This window comes from Leptidea sinapis, chromosome 27, assembly GCF_905404315.1.
Source record: "Leptidea sinapis chromosome 27, ilLepSina1.1, whole genome shotgun sequence".
NCBI lineage: Eukaryota > Metazoa > Arthropoda > Insecta > Lepidoptera > Pieridae > Leptidea > Leptidea sinapis.
In genome coordinates this window covers 10,502,802-10,526,856 of record NC_066291.1, presented here as the reverse complement: position 1 = coordinate 10,526,856, position 24,055 = coordinate 10,502,802, and the positions used below count along the sequence as shown (strand labels likewise).

The 24,055-nt window shown below is 40.2% G+C and overlaps 1 protein-coding gene across 4 annotated transcripts in view; it reads right to left on the bottom strand.

Annotated features, from left to right (window-relative positions):
* Positions 1-24,055, bottom strand: part of LOC126972695 (protein muscleblind) — a 147,511-nt gene that overhangs the window by 69,282 nt on the left and 54,174 nt on the right. For 3 of the 4 annotated variants that reach the window (XM_050819593.1, XM_050819592.1, XM_050819591.1), the window contains exons 3-7: positions 8,371-8,538; positions 7,566-7,655; positions 6,737-6,907; positions 4,159-4,200; positions 2,633-2,756 (exon numbers count right to left, since the gene is read on the bottom strand). In XM_050819593.1, the coding sequence (XP_050675550.1) occupies positions 2,633-2,756; positions 4,159-4,200; positions 6,737-6,907; positions 7,566-7,655; positions 8,371-8,538 (595 nt within the window). The remainder of the gene's footprint in view (positions 1-2,632; positions 2,757-4,158; positions 4,201-6,736; positions 6,908-7,565; positions 7,656-8,370; positions 8,539-24,055) is intronic. The other variant, XM_050819594.1, reaches the window with a different exon arrangement.

The following is a 24,055-nucleotide window of genomic DNA, read 5'->3' as shown; positions in this document are numbered from 1 at the left end:
GTCTGAAGCCGCAAACGGCGAAGCACTTTAAGCATTACCAAAGAAAACTCGAAGTTCAGTATTCAGTTTTTTATAGTTTACTTTTTTAGTTGATTAAAACCTTTTTATTCAGTTATAGTAATCATTTTCGGATTGTCACTTCGATTTTCCTTTTCCACCAGTGTCATTCAACTACCAACTACGCAAATGATTACAATGATTATATCAAAAAAGCATTAAATGCGAAAATAATTAAAATAATTAAACCCCCTCAAGCAGTTGATAGTTGAAATTGGCAAAGGGTGAAGAACGATTGATAACGAGTTGACTATGTTCGTATTTGATCAATACGAATGCAACACACAGTGATGCAAATAAAATATGGAACAGAAATGTTGTAAAGTGAACTCGTTAACACAGTAATTGTTGTTTTGGCTTCGATATATAAATTTAATATTCATAAGAAACTTTACCACAATACCACCATTAATCTTTGCTATAGAGCATCTTCTAGGATAATTTCACTTTTTAGTGTTTCTAACAATTCTATATATTTATGACTTATTACATTAATTTAATTATAAATCTATCGAATAAGGTAACCCGTGCCTCTAGTGGTGTTATAGTAAAGTCTACAAATAGGAATAACTTATACTGGAGGATATTAAAAGTAAGCTGATTTTATCTTACCAGGTGTAAAGCAAGGCAAGAACTGTAGAGTGACTTCTTCCACATTTGAAAGCAAGAATGTTTCACTATACCAAACTAAAATCATCAAACAAATATGTTGTAGCATAAACTTTTCAAGACAGTAATATTTCATACATTTACAGCACAGGACTAAAATGATTTACATGGACATGATTTGGTACACATGAGTCATTGAACAAGCGACATTCAGTTTGATAGTCATTCGTGAGGTTTGTTTTGAAATAGATTATAATACAAGATAATAATATGATTTCTATGCACATAAGTGTTTACTTTATCATTCTTATGAAACATGTGCGTGAAAGATTAGCGCAGAGAGATTTACTTGCGACGATATGACCGTATTGCGTTTCATACACTGCACCCAGTTCGACGAAAGCACAACTATACATGTCTATAAAAGCGTGTGATAAAGCAAGCTGAATGTTAAAACGTTATTGCGAAATTCGTGTTACAGTTTTTGGTCGAGTAAAATTTGTCATACTTCAGTGGATGCGAACGTTACAAAATCTCAGGCGTACAGTGGAGGCGATACGTGGTTTAGTCAAAATTTACGTAATTAGCGTATTGTTAGAGCGAAAACAAGTGAGCCCGTGAGAGATACAAGTAGCGCAGTAGGTTACGGGTGCCAGTAGCGTGCGCGACTCGGGACTAGCGTGAGTGGGCACTCGACACGCCGTTACCTGTCCGCGGTCGTCCGTGTACTCCACGTAGGGAGCATTGGGCGGAGCACAGCCTGTTCACCGCGACACAAATAAGCGACAAAAGATTGCAATGCGACGGTCGAAGCGATCATTCGGAAGGCATGTAACAGAAAGCGTAAGTAAATTGAGTGCGAGTGAATGAAGCGGGTGTTCCGTGGCGGCACACCGAGCACACACTGGAGCACTAGAACGATGAGTAGAAATACCTGATGAGCCAAACGTACAGGGTGGTGGATTCTATCCATGCGATAATTAGGAGGCGGCCGTGTTAGGTGCGGGCTCGCTGCTGCAAGCCGGTAACCACTAGCTCTCGACACAAAGCGCACCCGTGCGGAAATCTTCTGAGAAAAAGCGTGACGTAGCGGGATACGGGATCGACGGACCAAGCGCTCAACTCCGAGTACGACCTCGCGATAGACGACGATCGAATAGGAGCTAATAAGAATTACATTCATGCATTTCAAGCGTTATCATTACCGGGATCGAAAATACGAGAAATATACACGCATAAGATAATAACGGGACGAGTAGAATAGATACACAATAGATTTATAGACATAGCGTACAACTACAGAGACATCCGCGATCGACTCGCATCGTCCTTACAATAATAATGATACAATACAAAGGTGACAACACGCCTAGCGCTAACGCCCGACACACCGGGCCACTCTCGACCGCACACATATATACGAGTCTCTAGGCGGAGACCCCGCGCTCGGGCCGGCGCCCCGCTTCTTATGTCGTCTTCATCTTTTTGTACGGGTTGACGGCAGCCGCCGCCGCGGCCGCCGCCGCCGCCGCCGCGGGGGGGGTGGGCGGGGGCACGGCGTACATGTACGGCTGCTGGTAGTAGGCGTGCATGGGCACGGGCGGCGCGGGCCAGCCGCCCCGCACCATGAAGGGCGCGCGCACCAGCCCCGGCATGGCGGCGGCGCGCGCCTTGAAGGCCTGCTGCGTGTAGGCCGCGGCCGCGTGCGCCATGGCCGACTGCTGCGCCGCCAGGGCCAGCGCGGCGGCGTAGTTCTTCTGGGCAACCTCCTTGGCGACGGCGGCCGGGTCGGGCGCGGGGGCCTCGGGCGGCGTGGCCTCGGGCGGCGGGTGCATGGCGTGCTGCGGCAGCGGCGGAGGCGGCGCGGGCTGCGGCGCGGGCGGCGGCTGCGGCGCGGGCGCGGGCGCGGACACGGTCACGGAGCCCGCGGGGGGCGGGGCGGTCGACGCGGGCGCGGGGTACTCACATGACACGGGCACGAACGGCTGCTGCAGCTGCATGAGCTGCTGGTACGTGGTGGCCGGCTGGTACACCGGCATGCCGGCCTTGTCCGCGGCGGGTCGCTTGTACGGTACCACCCCGGGGAAGGCCTGGAAACCAATGGAACTCGTTAATGACTACATTCATAGTAAAGTTCGCTTATTTTTGGTAGAAGAGGTAGAGGCGGTGCGAGTCATACATGCCGGAGGTAAAATACCGGCATGGCGCCGTGCTAAAAGCGCTTCTCACTTTGGACATTCACAAATCGAGCGGGCCCGATGGCATTCCCCCGATAGTGCTGCTGGCATGTACTCTGGAACTGGCACCGGCCTTACCCGTCTTTTCCGGCTCTCCTACTTATCAGGCGTAGCCCCGAAATTATGGAAGGCACCCGATCCCTGAGAAAGGTGTACGCTCGGATCCGTCCAACCACCGCCCTATTGCTATTACCTCCATTTTCTCCAAAGTAATGGAGTCAATCATCAACTGCCAGCTCTTGGGATACCTAGAGAAGCACCAGCTGTTCAGCGACTGCCAGTACGATTTTCGTCAGGGTCGCTCAGCTGGTGATCTTCTTGCATACCTCACCCATAAATGGGCGCAAGCGGTTGAGTCGGAGGGAGAGGCGTTGGCGGTGAGTTTTGACATAGCGATGGCCTTCGATCGGGTGTGGCATAAAGCGCTTATAGCGAAACTGCCATCCTATGGGCTTCCCGAGAAGTTGTGCAAATGGGTCGCTAGCTTTTTGGCCGATCGGAGCATCAAGGTTGTTATCAACGGTGCATGCTCCGACTTAAAACCCATTAACGCTGGTGTACCGCAAGGCTGCGTCTTATCCCCTAAACTGTTGCTTCTGCATATCAATGATATGCTGCAAATCAGCGGTATTAATTGCTATGCAGACGACAGTACAGGGTAAGCTTCCTACACCGGCCGTGCCAACATGTCCCGGGATAAGGTCGACGAGAACCGGAACAAACTTGTTTCTGAAATCGAGACTATGCTTTGTAAAGTCTCGGAATGGGGCCGACAAAATTTAGTCCAATTCAACCCGCAGAAGACACAAGTTTGTGCGTTGACCACTAAAAAGTCTCCCTTTGTCGTATCCCCTCGATTCGAGATCACTCCTATAACTGCCACGGCCTGTATTGGCATAGTTGGCGTCGATATATCGAGCGACGTTCAGTTCCGTGGTCACTTGGAAGAGAAGGCCAAACTGGCCTCTAAAAAGCTTGGTGTACTCAGTAAGGCAAGACAGTACTTCACTAAAAGCTACCGCTTGCAACTTTATAAGGCGCAAATTCGGTCTTACATGGAGTACTGTTCTCACCTCTGAACGGGTGCTCCCCAGTACGAGCTTTTTCTATTTGACCGCATACAACGAAGAGTTCGAATCATCGACGATCAAGCCATCTCCGATTGGCTTGATTCTTGGGTATTGTGTACAGATGTGGGTTCTCTCTGCATCTTCCTCTTATATATATAAAAAAAAGAAGAGGTCAAGATACTTACGAAATTGTCATAATAGAAGGATCCGACGCTTTTCATGTCCATCTGAAACGAGAAACAAATAAAGTTAAACGGAGCTCAATAGGCAACCGGGTTACAGGCGCGGGACGCACGCGGCGCGGAGCGGGCGGGGGCGGCCGGTCCGCGGCGCGCGCGTCCCGCGCTATGATCGCGGAGCGGGGCGGGGCGGGGCGGGAGCGGGGCGGGAGCGGGACGGGAGGACACAAGCGTGCAAAGCTGGCAGTTGTACCGGTGGCGGCTCGAACTCGGCGGGCGCCGGCCGCTTCTTGGCGGGCTCCGACGTCGCGGGCGCCGGCTGCTGCTGCACCGCCGCGGCCGTCTACGTGAAGCCAAGCGTCGCAGGACGGGACAGAAACAATATCCATGTAAAAGATGCACAGAATACACCTAAAGCTCGGCGCGAAGTGATATTATGCGAGATAAAAAAATTAAAAGTGAAGCGTGAGTGCGACGGAAGCGTGGAGCGGCACGGTACCGCCTCGCGCGGCTAAACTGAACAGAACAAGCGCGGCGTTCACAAGCGGCGTCGCGGCGAGCCAGAGCAAGCGAAGAAATGAAGCGCGCGATGGAGCGTGCAGCCTGGTGGCGTACCGCGCCGCGCGCCTGCGCCTTAAGGTGCGCCTGCAGGTGCAGGGGAGGGTGGAAATAGCGGCAGGGGTCGCGGCCGCAGCGGCCCTTGACGGCGTCCATGCACACCGTGACGCAGCCGTCGTCGCGCGCCGCCGCCGCCGCCGGGCCCGCCGGGTGCGCGAACCGGCACTCCGCCTCCGCGCGCTTGCAGGCGCCGCGCAGGAACTCGCGGCACACCTGCACCACCAACCGCCGCCTTATGGCCGCTGCCGCTCGACACTCGCGCTACACCCGCTACCACCCGCTACCACCCGCTACCCTACTACGTCTAACATACTACTGACACCTGACCTAATCACGTACTCACTAATTATTATCTGTCTATGTTTTAAGATACTATTCAAATTTTTCATAACAATATTGACTTGATTTTTGAAGTGAAACTTCTTTAGGCACATGAGGGTAAGAGATTTACGAATGAAACGCCATAAAAAACGTCACGAAAATGGAGACGTTTTTGTTCAAGAAGGGGAGGAGGTTCTTGTTCATAAGAGAGATCGATTGACACCGATTGAGGACGAGTATTTCTTACTCTCGGGCTTCCCTACTAGCCTTGTATTGTAAAGGTTAAAAAATAACAAATTTAATATAAGAAACCCAAGATGGCCGCCGCGCAAATTAATGATTTCAACAATATGGATATCGAACCCGATATTCTCGAGGGTGCAGAGAACGAATTTGGGATCATTTTTAAAATCTAAGATGGCCGCCGCGCAAATTAATGATTTCAACAATATGGATATCGGATCCGAGGTTCTCGAGGGTGCAGAGAACGAATTTGGGATCATTTTTAAATCCAGTGTCTAGATGTGCCAATCAAGTGTCACGAAAATGTGGGACGTTTTTACCCAAGAAGAGGGAGAGGGAGATTGATACTGATTGAGATAGAGTGACAACTTCACAGGTTTACAGGTTTAGCAAGCGGCCGCGAAAACGTGGGAAATCTTCCGCACCGCAGTATACCTACACGATACAAAGAAAGCGCGCGGATGCGAAAAAGTTGAACATTTTCCCTACTAGAGTTGAATCGTGCAGGTATAGCACACGGCCGCGAGTAAGTAGAACATTTTCCCTCCTAGCGTTGAATGGTTTAGCACGCGGCCGCGGAAAAGTAGAACATATTCCTAATAGCGTTGTATCGTGCAGGTTTAGAGCGTGGCCGCGAGTAAGTAGAACATCTAATAATTTCTAAAATTGACAAAAAACATTTGGTTTAGAGAACAGATAAGGATAATATATATAAACGAGATAAAAAAAATTAGTTTTCCAAAGAAGTTTCACTTCTGACATGTGTACTTTGTACGCACGCCCTTTTTTTTGCATTAGTGTAAAACAGTCAGCGAAAGGATATTTTTAATCAATTCATAATATTAGTATTATGCCAATTATAAAGAAACTCTTCACTCTTCCGGACGCCGCTTAAAATTTCGAATAATTTTGAGGAAAAAAAAATCGCATATTATTTCAAAAGAGAAACGCATCCGTCGCAATTCTATTACTTTATTTACAAATTTTATGAAAAATCCTACGCTATAAAGTTATGATACAGCAGACATGTTCAATAATAAATACTATGATTATGGAACGAGATCAAATTTCAGTAGTTTCCCACAAGTAAGACAGTCGTCGGGTTATCAACAAGGAGGCGATTAGTGGAGGGTTAGGCCCTTCACCTGGGTGACAAAGCGAGAGTGGCTCGCAAAGCGTTCGCGTTGGTATAGGGCCAGTGAGCCCACGCGTCACACACACGAGGATCGGCTTCAACAGCCTTACATTGCGCCGGAGACCGACCTCACATAGATCTGAACCATTATATTACTAGAATATTAAAAAAACTTTAGTAAAGTGAGTCGGTCTCCAGAGGTGAGCAACATCAGGAAGCGCTACTAAGGGTGAGGTTGCCATTACTGGTATTCGGGGAGTGTGTTACCTCGATGCGATCGGTGCGCGGCATCTTCTGCTGCAGCACGGGTTGCTGCATGACGCCCAGCGGCGAGGCGGCGGCCGGGTCGTGGCCCAGCATGGCCGGCATCAGCTGCGGCGCGTAGTACTGGTACGTGGAGCCCACGCCCGGCACGCCCGACAGGTACGGCGACGTGGCCTGCGCACGACACACCGGCTCACTTCTCATACATACTGGTGGCTCGAGGATAAACAATGGCATTATAAATGGCGTCGCCTCTGTTAACTTCTCGCTCACACATCATCGTGTCAATGTTTACGTCGGTATAGATTACAAAAAAATAATGATTTAAAATTTGAAAATAAGATGTGAAAACACGACCAAAATGTTCATCTTACTTGAGCCTTGACTCCTTGAGTCGCCATTTATATTTCCATTATTTATTCGAACGCATTGCATACATATAGTAAAGATTTAATTTATCTTAATTAAATTTACCTTGACTAAAAAGCATCGTTTTTATAAGCTCTAGGTAGGTTCTCTGAGAAGCAGTATTTTTTTTAAATGACTTAGTCGAAACATTGTAAGTAGCAATATTATTAAAATTGTGAAAAGTTAGCCAAAAATCAAGCATAATAATAGCATGCGTGTACAAAACATATTAGGTAAGAAATGGCGTATTGCCTGTTCAAGCTATCCACCGGCCACCGTTAGTTAGTTCAAGGAGTGAGGAGTGGTGTAATGTACAAGGGAATAGTTGGGTCAGGTGAATGGCGGATGGTGGATGGTGGAGGATATCGTGGACGGGTGTGGCGTACCAGGCAGCTAATCGTGGCGTGCCGATGGTGTCAGTTACCTGCGGGGCGAGCAGAGCCAGGCTGATGGGGTCCAGGGCGGTGAGGTGAGTCCCGGCGGCGCCTGCTCCGCTCACGCCACCCACACCCACCTCGACACAAAACCACACAAACACTCTACTTTAACGTGCGAGGGACAGCTGTGGTCTGTATACCATGTCGAGGTCGCTCCGCACCTACCGGTCTTGAAGGGGCGGGAGCGGTGCGGGAGAGACGCCGAGTGTATCGGGCCACAGAGTTAGCAAAGTGACAGTGAGGGGAGTATATTGTGATCAACCTGCATAACCGATTAGACCCAAAATTGTAACAAGTGAGTTCAAAGTAGTCATGCCACTTTAGATAGAGTATACAGACATGCTGAAGCGTGTGAGGAGCGACGGGCCGTCCGCGGCGAACTTGACTTGTGCCCTATACGATAACTACACTCAGTATAATTAGTAATAGCAAGTCCTATCGAGAATATTGATACCCAACTACAAACAGACTATGTTATGAACTATTCCTATAATTAATCGATGCTGTAAATTGAGTGCTTTAATAGTACTACCCACATAAAACAGATATTTATTATATAAATCCCTAAATTATTAGTACTAATAACATTAGGTAGCAGGTACATCACTTCAAATACAGGGCACAACTCAAGCACGATGCTTTTGTTCTAACTATTTTAACAAGTTGTAAGAGAAAATAGCATGTTACATCGAAAGCTGCGATTTGCTGCGTGCAATCAATTGACTACCTATCTACGACGGCCGACCGCTCAAGCTGATGTTGGTTAGGCATCGATAAAGGTTGGCAACTCACCACAGTAGGTACCTGACCAGGCATAACCTGGCCAGGCGTCAGACCCATCTGCTGCATTAAGGCGTTTTTGAGTGCTAAGTGATTTCGCCCGTTGATAAGTAGCTGGTCCTTCAGGTGTTGCGGGGGATGGAAGTATTTGCAAGGCGGCTTCTCGCGGTTACATCGACCCTGGAAATGTTATATTATTACATTATAAACAATCCTATTATCAGCAAATTCAAATAATAAATAAAGTTATCATATTACAATGGTGACATTTTTATCGAAATAATCAAAAAAGGCAACGCAAAAGTGATGTCCAGAGGCTAGTTGCCAGTTAATATATTATGACAATAATATATATAGCAGGAGGCGAGCACACTAAAAGCTTGATTGCCTGAAATAGGACTCCATATAAATATACAACGTGAACCAAAAAATGTATAACATCCCTTCAATGGTACGTTATTTGGGTCATATGCAATAGTATGGTGATGTTTAAGTTTTAATAAATAAATAAAAAAAAAGAAAAAGACTTCCCTACGAAATAAAAATATTATTTTTCAATTTATTTTCTTAGACAACCCTAAATTTAAAGAGACTGCCAGTTTTAGGCGGGGCCTTTGTTTATAAACAGAATGAGGTCACCTACCTATGGACTTAAACATAAACAATCTATGATTAAGGAGTATGCACACTACATGAAATGTGGCTTGTGTCTATGTTATCATTCATTCATTTTTTACTTCCTGTTATTGAAACAAATAAACAAAAAAAGAAATTACATAACATTACACAGTTTCACGTCTGTATTCCTGAAGGGTTAGAGGTGTATTTTTTCCACCAGGCCGGGTACAAACCCGGTCCGGGAATGGAGTACATATTATTAATACGAGGATGGTCAAAGATATCCATATTTGACAAAAAAAATCCGTGAAGAATTTTTGAATTAAAATGTCAAGACTCATTTGCCCAGTAATAAGAACAGCTACAGTGCCATTCAGACCAAACCATAATAATGCTTACACATTTTTGCTTCACGGCAGAAAAAGGTGCCGTTGTGGTACCCATAATCTACAATTACAAATTTGGAATTATTTTCAATGTAACTTGAAGAAAACTTAAAATAATTCTACATTGAAGTGCTTACGTAATAACTTATCAAAAATGTGAACTCATTTAATTTCGAACATAATAAACAAATCTTGAATTGAAAATGGTGCAGTGTGTAGGGTGCCTTTAGAATAGACATTTACACACACACAGAGCAGTAAATATCGTGTTTCAAAGCACAATTTAAAAAGTATTAACGCAGACAGGCCGATCTTTTCAACCTAACATATTTAAAAAAACACAAAATGTAAAAACACAGTTACAATTACACTAGTTTTTATCTTTTAAACGTGTTTTATTTAAATTTGTAACACTCGCGGAAATCAGAGTAAATACTAAAATAACATAGTTTCATAATAAGATTACAATTAAAAAAATCTTTATTGGGTAATACATAACTACAGTAAATACAAATTTAGAAGTATTTTCAATGTCAGCTAAAGCAAATGCACATACAAAACTTCATGGCAAAATGAGAACACAAATTGCTTCACAGCTGCAATGAATCGTAGGCATTTTACTATTATCTGATATTATGTCACATCTACGTTTTTCATCTGTTTAAGGTCAAAGAGAGCTCAAAAAAACAGCTGATTAGGTTTGAGGGAATCATAGTTTTTGCACGAAAACTTAGCACTTTAAATATTGTATTAAAATATAATGCTAATTCATTTCTGACTTCACATAGTCATTAGAGATGACCTAAGGAATGTCTGGTTCAAAGCATAGTATACCCATTTAGTTTCACCTTGTATAGCCGAATGTAATGTAGTCTCATTACTTAATAACACCCATATATTCAGTTCATAAGGCTCGGCTGCAGGTGCCATAACCGTAGGTAGTATTACATTGAAAAGACAAGTAGGAAATCTATTTGCAGGATTTATTCTGCAACCCAAGGTCTACTGAACACCCTGAGTTCTAGCACTTGTAAGCCCAGTGCGAGCTGGTCAATTTTAAACACAATCTTTAAATATTTCAAATTTTAATAATTTGAGTTACAAATTGACCTTTATGTCGCGAAATTCGCATGATTTATCCAGTATTATAATCATGTTATAGTTGTAATTGCAGATTTTATAGAACTTCAGCGATGCGTACTGTACAAGCAGACTGTTGAATTTAGATTAACTTGTTAGTGGCAGAGACATAATGTTAGTTTGTTGTGTCTCATGCTGTGTAATCTTCCACAAACTTATTATTTCCTGGTACATACGAGGGGAGGTCAAAAAGTTCGCGGAATGACTGGGAAAAAAGATGAAATGATACATTATGTTATTTTTCCTTTTCAATATATTCCCCCTTAACACGAATACATTTTTGGGATCTGGCATATAACTTATTAATACCGTCGAAAAAATAGGTTTTGTCTTGGGCGTCAAAATACGCCGAAATCGCCGACTTGACTTCATCATCGTCTCTAAATTTTTTTCCACGCAGCTCTTTCTTCATCTTTGGGAATAAATAAAAATCGCTAGGGGCCAGGTCTGGACTGTAGGGTGGATGGCGTAGTTGTTCAAAACCGCATCGATGAATGGCAGCCGTCGCAACATGACTCGTGTGAACGGGCGCGTTGTCGTGCAAAAGGAGTACACCTTTTGTCAGTTTTCCTCTTCTTTTTTCTTTAATAGCTTCTTTTAATCGGTCCAATAGGGAAGCGTAGTACTCTCCCGTTATAGAAACACCACGTTCTTTATAATCGATCAAAAGAATACCTTCAGTATCCCAAAAAATAGTCGCCATGATCTTTCCGGCCGATTGCGACACTTTAAATTTTTTTGGGGGTGGTGTGCCTTTTTTGTGCCACTGCATCGACTCCTGCTTTGACTCAGGCTCATAGTGGTGAACCCAAGTTTCATCACCGGTTACAATTCGGGCCATAATTTCTTCCCTAACTTCTCCACAGCGGTCCAAATACTCGCGGGAACAGTTGACGCGCTCACGTTTTTGCAGCGGCGTGAGCATTCTCGGGACCCACCTTGAACACACTTTACTCATGCCAAGATGTTGATGAAGAATATTTAAAATTGTGGTTTCTGATACTCCAACTGATGCTGCAAGTTGTTTCTTCTTCAACCTTCCGTCTTCCAATACAAGTTTTTCAACTTTTTCAATGATTTCCGGCGTAGTGGCCTCAATGGGCCGTCCAGGTCGAGGATCATCTTCAATTGACTCCCTTCCTTGCTTGAAAAGGCCGTGCCATTTGTAAATCATGGTTTTACCAGGAGCAGAGTCTCCGTAAACAGCTAACATCTCTTGCAAAATAGTTTGAGGCGTTTTTCCTTGTTTGGTGAGGAACTTTACGACGGCGCGATGTTCAATTTTCTCCATAGTGGCTAGTTTGTTCCCGATTTACTTGTTCACTCGTTTGTAACTCGAAAGCTAATGACCCAATTAGGCTAGAAATTGGCATATATAGTAATTATGAGTTACTCAAGTAGCGGCTACCTGGAGGAGCGACCTCACCCCCGCCAACCCCGCCATTCCGCGAACTTTTTGACCGCCCCTCGTATCTCCTAGGCCAACTTTGTTAGTGTTATTCCTATTAAAGTTTCAATTGCGTGTCGCATTTAAATTGAATAGATCGCAGTTAACGAAGCAATATAATGTATAACAATATACTAATTAAGTAAAAGATCTTGAATCTCAGTTAAAATATTGAAAAAAGATTTTGTTTTAATGTTTTATAAGGCATTTTAATAGAATTGGAAATCTAAACAAAAACCTATAGTCTATAAGGATGACGTATTTGAAAAGGCTGTTACAATGAGGGCCTCAGGCGAATGGGGGAAATTCCTATTCCATAGAAACTTTCCTACAATATTTATTCTCACCCCAAATGATAAAATATCCTATAAACTATTTCTTACAGTTTAATTGTTGATAGTTGTTTCTCATGTAGATTTGCTAACTTAACAAACCTATTATTTTTCTAATCAATAATATTGGTATGTGAAACTGTTTATAAAAACAGTAGGTTCGCTAAAAATTTGTAACTTATATGATAACATTATTGTAGGAATAACAGAATTGTTCCATGTATATTCTTGTTCTAGTTATTACGTAGGAAATAGTTTTGTTAATTTTTGCGTGTTCATTTTACAATGGTCATTTTCACCATGATCATAATGTAGATATAGCCTCCTGTTTCAGTGTGTTATAATAGTTCATGAAACAAATTAATATTTCAATTAAATTAATTCGATCGGTTTTACTTTAATTTAATAAAATTTTTGTTTTAATATATTTATACGATTTATTAAAGACATTGTCGGTATGATATCCGTTATTCTGTTTCTTAATAAATACGTTTGATCAATAGTCACAAAAAGCGAAACAACTCGAGCAAGAAATGAAGTCATTATCGGGGTTGAAATATCCAGTCGTCTATTAACGCGATATCCGCGCACAATAAATAATCCGCCACAGGTATTAATTACATTACGTTAATTGTTGTTGATCTATTGATTTCTAATTGACTTCACTAATTACTGTATTCTTTCGCTATCATCCTGTTCACTTTTTGTATTAAATTCATAGTGTTATTTACTAAAACAGATACAAAGTTGAAGTTCGCATATTTAAAGTTGATTTGAATTTTTAGGGTAGGGCTTTTTGACTTTATATTAATAGTAGTAGTAGCCCGTTGCATTTGCAACTAAAGGTTTTATCTCAATAAAATGTTTAATATGAGAATAATCATGAGAGTCTACTTAACTGAAACATGCAGGGCAAGCCTGTCAGCCATTTAGTTGGCATAGCGACATCCCATTCTGCACGGATGATCGCCAAGAAAGAGAAGATATTAGTAAGATTAGTACCTACAAGAAACCTTTATAGTAACAACTACCGCATCTGTGTATGAACTTATTCTTATAAGCGTCCGTGGCGTAATGGGAAGAACCGTGGACTCTCACCCTAGAGCCCCCTTCAATCTCTCATATAGTACGTTTCTCTTTGTTTTCGAATTCATATTATGTAGGTTTATCCGACGTTTTATACAGTATTGATATTCCTCTGGTGAGAGACGACAAGCGTACTCTCTTGTACGGTGCGGTGATCACGAACTCATTTATCCTCATCTTCTATTAAAGAAAATGATCTAATAACGTTGGTAAGAATACCTTTTTGACCGAATTTATAACTCTTAACTAATTTACCAGTGGAATAAAACATCTCCAAATAGCATCCCCGACTTGACAAATAAGCAAATTTCTAACAAAGAATTTTATCAGATAGTAAAGTCATATGTATATATGAATAGCCCAAATACCATTTCCAAATCAGTTTGAAAATAAATTCGTTTAGCGAGCTCTTAACAGAATCTCCTGCAATATTTTATGTATTGGAAATATTAAGTAAAGTGCAAGTCCAAGTTAAGATAGAAATAGTAATTTTAGTAAAATGTTTGAAATGAAATGAGACTTTAAGAGATCACGAGGGAGGCTATACGAGTTCAATACAGACGAAGTCACAGGATGAAGCTAATAATTATTATTATTGCGAATTCGAACTTCTAACGCATTTAATTACGCATCTGCTTATTGTGACATTTGAGACACACGTTGCCAGAGGAACAAATAGCACGAAAGATACATTTTATCCCGAATTTTACGCAGCTAGAAGTAACAAAAGAAAAACTACATAGTTAAAATAATCTAAAGCAATACCGTATTGATTCAAAAGTTTCAAATACTTATCTATATCTATGGTAAACAAAGTCGAAACACAAAGCTTTCAATTTTAGGAGTACACAAATTAGTTTACCGGCTCTGTCTCAATATACTCGTAAGTAATGATAATAGCTGGCAAATGTACTTATAAAATTAAATTGGATAGAAGGGTAGCCTTTTGTATAGCGGGAAGGTAGTTGTTGGGATAGAGGGAGAGTTGAGTGACCGCAGGGTGGGGCAATAACCACCCGAACTAATAACATTTTTGTGATAGTGGAGCAAACGGACCGCTTGCACTGTCCTATATATTATCACAACAATACATAACAACATCATTCAGCTACAATACACAATGAATTATGACGGTTTTCAAACTATTATAGTTAATTTCTCGTCTATTTTAGCTTTGTTGCAGCCAACGAAAAGGCCTTTATGAATCTGGTTAGCGTAGTTATATAGAAAGGCTTTCGAGAGCACTGGAAGATTTAATACACACATAGTGCTCGGCAGTTTGCTGACTATCACGTGTGAACTGACATCCTTTCACAAGGGTTTACGGACAAGGGATCGCTTCTTTTATAATCTTAAGTTTAACACATACGGTACAATGTATATATAGCAAGGACATATGTTTTCAATTCATTCAAGCAGATCTAAAAACAAACGCATGCCTCGCATTATCGATATAATTAGAGCTATCTCATTCACTAGTCGGCATATCACTGCGTTCGACAATGTGTGTAGTGTAAGCGTATACTATCGAGCTTATGTATGTGTGCCTAGATAGGCGAGCGAGACGAGCGTAATCGATTGATCGAACACGATTGATGATCTTGGCATCGGGCTGTCAGAGAGGTATGCACGTACGCGCCCTGCCGCACCCGGCCGCGCCATTGGTCGACACGACACGCGCCGATGCAATCAGATGCATGAGGAAACAATGAGCTCACACACATATGAATGACACGATCACCGCTCCATGCTAAGCCCACTTACGTATGAGAGTGGGTGCCAAAAATGCTCATGATGTCAAAAGGATACACAAATAGAAACCGACGGTGTAACGTGCCAAGTCCGCGGAGCCGTGTCGTGTAGAGGTGTCGTGTATTGGTGTGTGCGTAGCTATTCATGGAACGCAGAGACATTATCTTATAATGCACTCCATAAATCTCTGAAGAATGTTGACGTCGAATCACTAAATAACACGCTTTACATTATTTTGAAGTCGAATTGTTTCGCACTGTGAAATAGGCCAAAGTGAATTCTGGAAATAATAAAAATGGAAAAATTGTCGTTGGCGAGGGAAAGGTGATGCCTTAATTTTTTTAATTGTGCGGTAGAGCAGAGAATCGCGTAAGCAAAGTTAATCCTAAAACAAAAGAAAAATTTGAATTTAAAATGATTTATAGAGGATGAGAGAGGAAGGGAGTGGCTAATGAGCCGTCACGAGTCTCGAGTCACGCGAGAGGGGCGCGTGTTGACGCTTCGTGCTTCCGAATGATTTTTACTTCCATCTCTGGGCGGCGCCATGCGCTACAGCGTGCAATCTGATCACGCTATCACTAGAACTGTGCAACTAACTCGAGAAAAAAAAGAACTCTCTACCCATACATCGTGGTTAGGTTGCAGGATGAATTAAGAGTGGTGATCATGGCTGTCGGAAGAAAGTTCCTGGAAAACTGCACTTTAGACGATCCCCACTCGACTTAGGAATAATCGACCGCCGAACCGCTTACGCATCTCTTGTGCTTCTGGTAGTGCATATTACAGTCCATTGGAGGCTGTTTTTCACATTACACACAACATATTTTTAAATCGCTCAATTTAGCTACACAATCCTAGTTCTAACTGCATGCTATCTAACTTCATTATCAGTATATGAGATAGAAACACTTTGAGAAACTCTAGCACTTTTGATTAAGAAAAGTAATATTAATAATAATGCTGTGTACAAAAGTTGGCAGTGAGTTAGCATCAAGGCACTGCCTGGGGCCATAGCTTAACGTTAAATATGCATTCGTAACGCAGAGATATCTCAGCAACTTGTGCTGTTGCCGCGGGCGGGCGGCCACTGGGGCGGGCGGTCATACTACGTTTATACTGACAACAACAATTGTGTTGTATTTATTGTGTTAGCCAGCACAGATTTATAAAGTTTTATTATTCCTACATGTGATTAAAAGCACAATCTATTACTATTATTAGATATTAATTGAATTACAGCTTATCATCACCCTGATCCACTTTTGTAGCACAGATTTCGCTGGATGCATATGTAAACTGTTAACAATAAGTTGAATATATCGCTAACACATTAATAATATTAGTTATTAGCTGTTACCCGCGACTTCGTCCGCAATTGCCAGAGTGACCATATAAGTTGTTGTTCCAATGCTACCTACCTATACAAACATATATACAAAACGATAATATATCTCTCATCGTTGAGGCAGCATTCGTAAAAAACGTTTTCTTTCGACCGTTCTCTAATGATCTACTTTGCAAATCCGACTACTACGATGAAGTCTTTTCATTTTTCTGGTTAATATATAGCACACTCACAAATAATGTGGCTTTCTATTGTTAACAGAATTTTCAAAATCGGTTCTGTACATCCAGAGATTAGCCCCAAACCTAACCTCTCTATAATATTAGTATAGATTTAATTAAAGAAATGTTGAAAGTAGTTGTCGAGCACCAGTTTGGATGGTAATAAAGCGGCGTTGAGCGGGTGCGAGATTAATGCAACGGAAGCTGGCACAACTCTCCAGGTGTTTCATTAAACAGCGCGGCACCTTGGCTCGCCGCTCGCCGCCCGCCCGTCCACCTCGAGGACCATTCGCTTTAAGAACGCCCGGGCCACTTTGTAACAGCCTTAATGAATCTTGTTACTTATAGGCTTGCGTAAATTGCCTGTTTTACTAACGTGCCGAAGTGCGAAAAACACGCCAAATGGACGAATATAAAGTAAATGTTTCTACATTTAACAAAGAGAATGCCATTTGGAAGCTAATGTTAGACGTTTAGCAGACACAGTTTATATGCAAACAGGATCTTTGTGGGACGGTTTCATAATTTACTTGAATTATTTTCGTTAAAAGGAAAACTGCCACGCAATTCAGACTTCGTAAATAGAAATGGAATGTACCTACATAGCGTAGACTCTGTATTTGTACGTATCTCTTGGATTTATTGATTCAGTAGTGCAATTAAGTTATTTAGGTTGAATCTACGGAATAGTTCAAAGACTTGATATTTGGACGTGCTATCATCCATGCTGCGTTGGCTGCTATAATCAGATTCCATGCACCTGACTGTAGCAATCAGCATCGCTGTAGAGAGCTCGCTTAACGGTCCGCTGCCATGCGTTAACTCCGAGAGATAAATCGTAAAACTGCCAACTAATATGTACTGCTATTATCCAAGCAGAGCCGTTTCAAGACAAGCGTGCCAGCGAGTTTCGAATAACAATTGCATTTCACGATCCAAAACAACGGTACTGCTCTTTGTAGTCTAGGTTTTGTGGGGTCATTCAACTTGGGAGATGAAATTTAGACATATTGCTTTTTACATTTAATTACTAAAACAGAAGCTAGACACGGTTTAACGTGTATATCGGTTGCCACAACGCTATGTACGAATAAGGAAGTAGGAATACCGACATAACATATAAACTATGGCGAATTGCCCATCTCACATTAGCGAAAGCATTAAAAATTTTCAATTGCAAAAAACTTGAATTACACTGGAAGTGAAATAGATACTATCTACTCTATTTCGTAGAACTCAATTAAAATGTTCAAACATTTTATAAAGGTGAAAAACTACTAATGACAAACCGACTGAAATCGCAAACGCTACGTGCTGCCTCGCTGGAAATTCTTCAAATACTATAAACATACACAAATGAAGAAAAATATGTAACTACCCACTTTTAAGTTGAATCCACAATCCTTGTACCATACAATCCGAAAAACCCTTTTACCATTCGAGTGCGGGACTGAAAAGCATTACCGTTAAACAGCTCCCAAATTTCGTACAATAATAGAGTTAACGTATAGAAAATATTCGAAGAAATCGCTACGTGATTCCTATACATCACCGTAAGCGCCGCAATTGGATAACAATACACTGGAAGCGAACACCGGCGAGGCGATAATACGAGCAACTCTAACTACAAAATAAAGAGCTCTTAGTTGGTGCGATAAGGCAAGTTTAGGGCACGGGTCGGACCGATAAATTGGGCGGCACTTAATTATGATCTCGGGCAGCATCTTGCAAGCGGCTAATGTTCCGAACTCGTTTAATGCGCGAACTTGTAGCCTCAGTTCCATCGGGCGTGATAAATATCCATCTGCTCACCGCTCGACCCCTGAGGTACGCTGAAACCTCGTTTTAGCCTCTAATATAGCTCTATAATACATCCTTTCCTGGATAGTACAGCAAGTATCGCGTTTGGTTTTTGCTGAGGAATTATCTTGAAACGTTTTTCTTTCAGATTCAGTTTGCGGCAAAAATAACACACCAACAGAGAATTAATGATAATATAGATTTATAGATAGTGATATTATACGTGTCCTTACCGCCACTTAGGCTAAGATTATTCAAACGCATACTTAAACTTTGCCTAGACTTTTTAGCTAACTGTGATAAAACGTGAACTTGCATTTTGCATTGGGATGTCTTAGCTTAAGCACAGCAAAATTTCAGCTTTCAAATGACTACTAAAACTAAATCAACAATAATGCTAAACTTACTCAGCTAGGTTTTACGTAAGTAAAGTCTGAGCAAAGTCTAAATACGCTTTATTTCATTCATTATAAATTGATAATATAAGACATATTCTGATAAAATTAATTTTAAGATATATTTTAGTAGCCAAAGCTACTAGATTAACGCTTACTTAATAAATAACCTTTGGGTTATTTATTAAGTAAGCGTTAATCTCGATAAGACTTCACAGATGTTTGGAAACGAGGTTGCTATTGATATCAGCGCTGGCTGGTTCTCAGTGTATCACAGCCGAACACGTTGACAGTACATACGGTAGCGAAGCCAGTATTCAGTATGTAATCGTCAAGATCTGCCTAAGCGCGTGGAGTGCAGAACAAACGAATGCGAGCCGCGGAGTACGGACTAAGCTGGCTGGCAACAGGCGGCGATGTTCCCACGCTACATCGTATTCCACTCACTAAAATCCGAGATCACACTATACACGTTTACATAAATCAATTTTCCTAACAGCTGACTCATTAAATGACTGATTTATGGCTGAAGACAAAAGTTAATCTTTGTAGCGTGTTATTTGGAGCAATGTTTGTGAAATTATTAAATGTTTATTTAAAGTTTGTTATACTTAAAATTTTCATGGAGAAATAAATAAAATTAACGGAAGAATCACAACATATAAAAGCAATACTTAAAAGCGATTAAATATAACTGAGTTATGATATATATGAATTATTTTGCAAAATAGAGATATTATTTATCGCACGTTTCAGCAACTATGCAGCTCAGCAAACTTATTTGACGTTCCAATATCACAATTTAGATATTGGGTCATACTTATATCATAAAAGACAGTTTGTGAGGTTTTATGGTGTAATAATTTATGGATTTACCAAAACGATTTTGAAACTTCTGTTACCAATAGAAAACCACATCGAAAGCCTATGTACAGAAATATAGTAAATAGATAACATAAAAATACTTTTTCGTGGTAGTCAATTTTGCAAAGTAGATCACAGCATTTTTGCGGTGGAACGAGAATGTTCTGGAAAAATTATCTTGTTTGTTGTTTGAAAAATTGATTATTTAATGTAAGGCAATTAAAGTGGTACTCTGTAATGATGCAGGCGAGAGGACGTTTAATATTGCATGTAGAAGTGTAACATAAGAAACATTAGACGATAAACCCAATAATATGGAGCATTACGAGCAGGCCAGCACATTATGTGTCGGGGTGTTATTGCACCGTGTAGGGTTAATGTGAGGGTCGGATCGCGACAGGAAGGGGGAGTGGGGGGGTTCAGGACGCAGCAGGCATCTTGACAATGTTACAAAATCGACTGTACGACAAATAAAGAACGTACTCTGCAATCACTATTTGGAAATACTGATTTATCATACATATTTGTATTTATAAATCTACCGTAGCGTACTACCACCGATTTTTTGACGGTAGTAACGATCACTATTCTAATACGATAGCAACGAGTGTGCTCAAGCCAGCTTATGGATCCGGCTATTAACTACGGAGTCAGTGAGTCAGAATGACGTAACTTTATAATCTAACTAGCTTACCCAGCAAACGTTGTATTGCCATATAAAGTAATAAAAAAAATTCAATAGTTAAAATTTTTGGGGTATAGAAAATAGATGACGACCGATTCTCAGACCTACCAAATATATCGTATATTCGATTGCCATCTTGCAACTCTATTGCGTATCTGTGGATGGAATAGAATAATATTAAAATTGCGATACAAAAATAGGTGTTGATCGTAGACGGGTGAAAATTTGAAGTTGCATGTATTTTTTAATGCTGAATCATAACAAAATAAAAAAAAATATTAAGTGTGTGACCCTTATCATTTAGGGGTATGAAAAATAGATGTTGGCCGATTCTCAGACCTACCCGATATACACACAATTTTCAAACACCGAGACACAAGAATTTTATATATATAAGACTAGCTGTAGCACTCGAAGTGCACTACAAACTACTTTCTTACATCAGTTTTGTTTGTAGAACACACAGCAAGTATTTATTCCTTTAAAAAATATTCAATGCACAGTTTTTACTTCGTTCCGATTTCGTGTGTCTAGATAATTTGTTGATATAAATAGCATATAATAATTATAACAGGAAACGAACTAATCGCTTAGAATAGATTTGCTGATACTCGTCACTGACCTTTACCAATGTCGCTACGTCGGACACAATATCGTAAATATTCATAATTATAAATTAGTAGCTACGGTTCACTGTGGCGAATATAAATCTTGCGTATTCAGTCACTAAATGATTATTTTATTATTATACTGTCATTAATGTAGGTAAAATATATCTAGTATGCAAAAAAAAATAAGTTTGTTAAATAAGCAAATTATAATATGGCCATGTACGTAAGCAGTTAATGAATATAAAAGAATAATAAATATAAAATTAATTGCAAGAGCACCAACGCTTGTAGATACTTAAAAAACGAAAGAGAATTTGTGTCTTTAAAATAATTAAATTGTAAGATATTATTGAAACTACTTATATTGTTTTGACTAGACAGCTATTTATGGTTACATATTACCCACCGCCCATTTGCAGCAAAAGTGAAATTACGTGAGCCTTTATAAGCTTAATTTTTATGTCGACTATACAAATGTATGAGATATATTAAAATATAATATTTATTGCGGCTATGACGTCGTTTACAGTAAAATTCGATATTTACGAAGTAATAATTACTATTACTATTGTAAGTTAAAAATGTTTAAACATGTTAAAACTTAAAAAAAACGTATATTATCAAAACATTATTAATATGCTTTATATATACCAGCACGTACAAGTAGGTTATTGGTCGGGTAATAATTACAATATTATATCGTAAACAATCACACTAGCAACCGAGAATATACTATTTTGTTGTTGGATAGGATTGTTTAGATTTGCAAGGGCGACATATTTCCCAATATGCAAATATTGGGGTTGAGCAGGTTATCAATGTTCAAAATTCATCCTGTAGATGAAGCTACAACCTGCGAGTTTATAAGTTTTGTAAGATTTTATAAACGATACGTCACACGAACGGTTGGCTCCGTTGAAAGAGCTCTCGCACCGAACGCGAGTTCGAGTCCCGCATCGTTCAGAAAATTTGTTTTCAGTTTTATTTGTGTAATTAATCCCAGAAGTGAGGGTTATCATTTTAAAAACATAACAAATTGTTAAGGTATAATTTCCAAAAAAGCGTGTATAACTCTTTAAACTGATGTAATTCCTCAGTGATGTAGGGCTCGCTCAGGTACCATAAGATGGCCAAAAGCCCGTCAGTGCTGCCACTCCATAAGAAAGATATTAATACGTGCAAGCGAGTACAGGAACAATGTTGTCACCATCCCCATTTATAGTCTGTCGGTAGACGCCGCAGCGCACCGATATCTTATTCAATGTTAATTAGGCTTTTAATGCAACCTATATTGATCTTGTGCTACTCGTGATAATATATAAAATACTTATTTTGCAGGACGTGCATATCATATAGGCAGTTAGGTAGTGCCTACCTCGTCATGAACCTTAATAAATATAGTTTTAAAGTTAATTTCATTTCATTTGGTTCCGTTACTTTATAACCAAACTTCTATTGAACTCATAAATTTTCCTAAATACCTACGGTAAGCAATCTCCAAGCTCAACTACGACTAGTTAGATCAACAGCGCCTACCTTGCTAGAAAACTAATGAACGCCCTTGCTATTGTGACTTATGTTAAAAATTCGGAACGCGTCCATTTTCAGATATACCAAGGATTTTATTTTTATAGAAAATTGTTTATACATATCACTTACTTACTTCTAAGATATCAGTTTTTATTAAAAGCTAGCAAAAAGTTATCGCCTACTGCGAAATAGCCTATAGGTACTATTTCTCATGAATCAGTCTATACAAAAGAATTATTCACATCTGAGTTGTCTGAAGAAAGATTAGCGCGCTTAAACAAACAAACAAAAGTGTAGCTTTATAATATTAGTATTTGTTTATATATAACCCAAGAGATTCTAACACTCGCATTGCAAAGAATTCTGAGGTAAGTAAATAAACAATCAAATAGGTACTCCTATTGCAAACAATTCTGTCAATGAACTGATGTAAGCGGGCACGGTAGCTGATCATTAGTGGGGTTTAATGATAACAGCATATCATTAATGGATCATATATTGACCATAACATATCGTCAATAATCGTTACTAGTTTGATATTTGAAACCAATCTAAAATAGTAATTATTCTAATGCCTTACAAGACAAGTCTGTGACTTACAAGGTCGATGAAGGAATTAATCATTTTATTGCTTATTATGATATAGAAAGCTTTGAATATTGTTTCTTTAGAATATTACAATTATTTTTAAATAATCAAATATTTGTTCCAATATTTGTACAATGTGAAGTCAAAGTTAAATTAAAATTGATTTGTGTACGTATATATAACTATAATTAAATAACTTTATAAGCATTATTGCTTCTTACTTACCTACCTAAGTAAATATTATTAATAGTTTTAAAAGATTACCCCTTAGCAACAAAAATTCGTTTATGTTTCTACCACATTTGATTTTTTAATAATAATTAATAAGCGATAAATAATAAGCGACACGTATAGATATTTTCTAAAAAACTACATAAAAATATACTACGCTCAACAAAAGACTTATCTAAGCAACTTGTGTAGGCAAGCACTAACTCGACTTACGGACGTTCCCAATATACTATCAACAGATAGGGATAAATTACTACCTACTACTGTCAGTAATTAGCTGTCAATAATCTGAAGCTGGCCCAATATACCCGATAAGTCATTAATTTAAGGATATTGGGACGCGTGAATTGCAATTTCCATACAAATTTCTATCGCTGGTAAGCTATACGTCGTCCCATTGACAGACAGTGTGTTCGGATAATTTAAGTTACCGTCGATAAGTTTATTGGGACAGAAAAGTCAACGATAGTTACGATTTTTATCTGTAAGAGATTGAAATTGGGAACGGCCGTTAGCCGAGTCATAGGCCTAACAAGTTTAAATTACGTATTGATGTGATTTTATATACTATAAAATTATTAAGAATGTACAAATGGCAATATGTTAATCTGTTTAAATTTGTTTAACTATAGTCCTCTAGGTCTAGGACATAGGTTCTAAATAGCG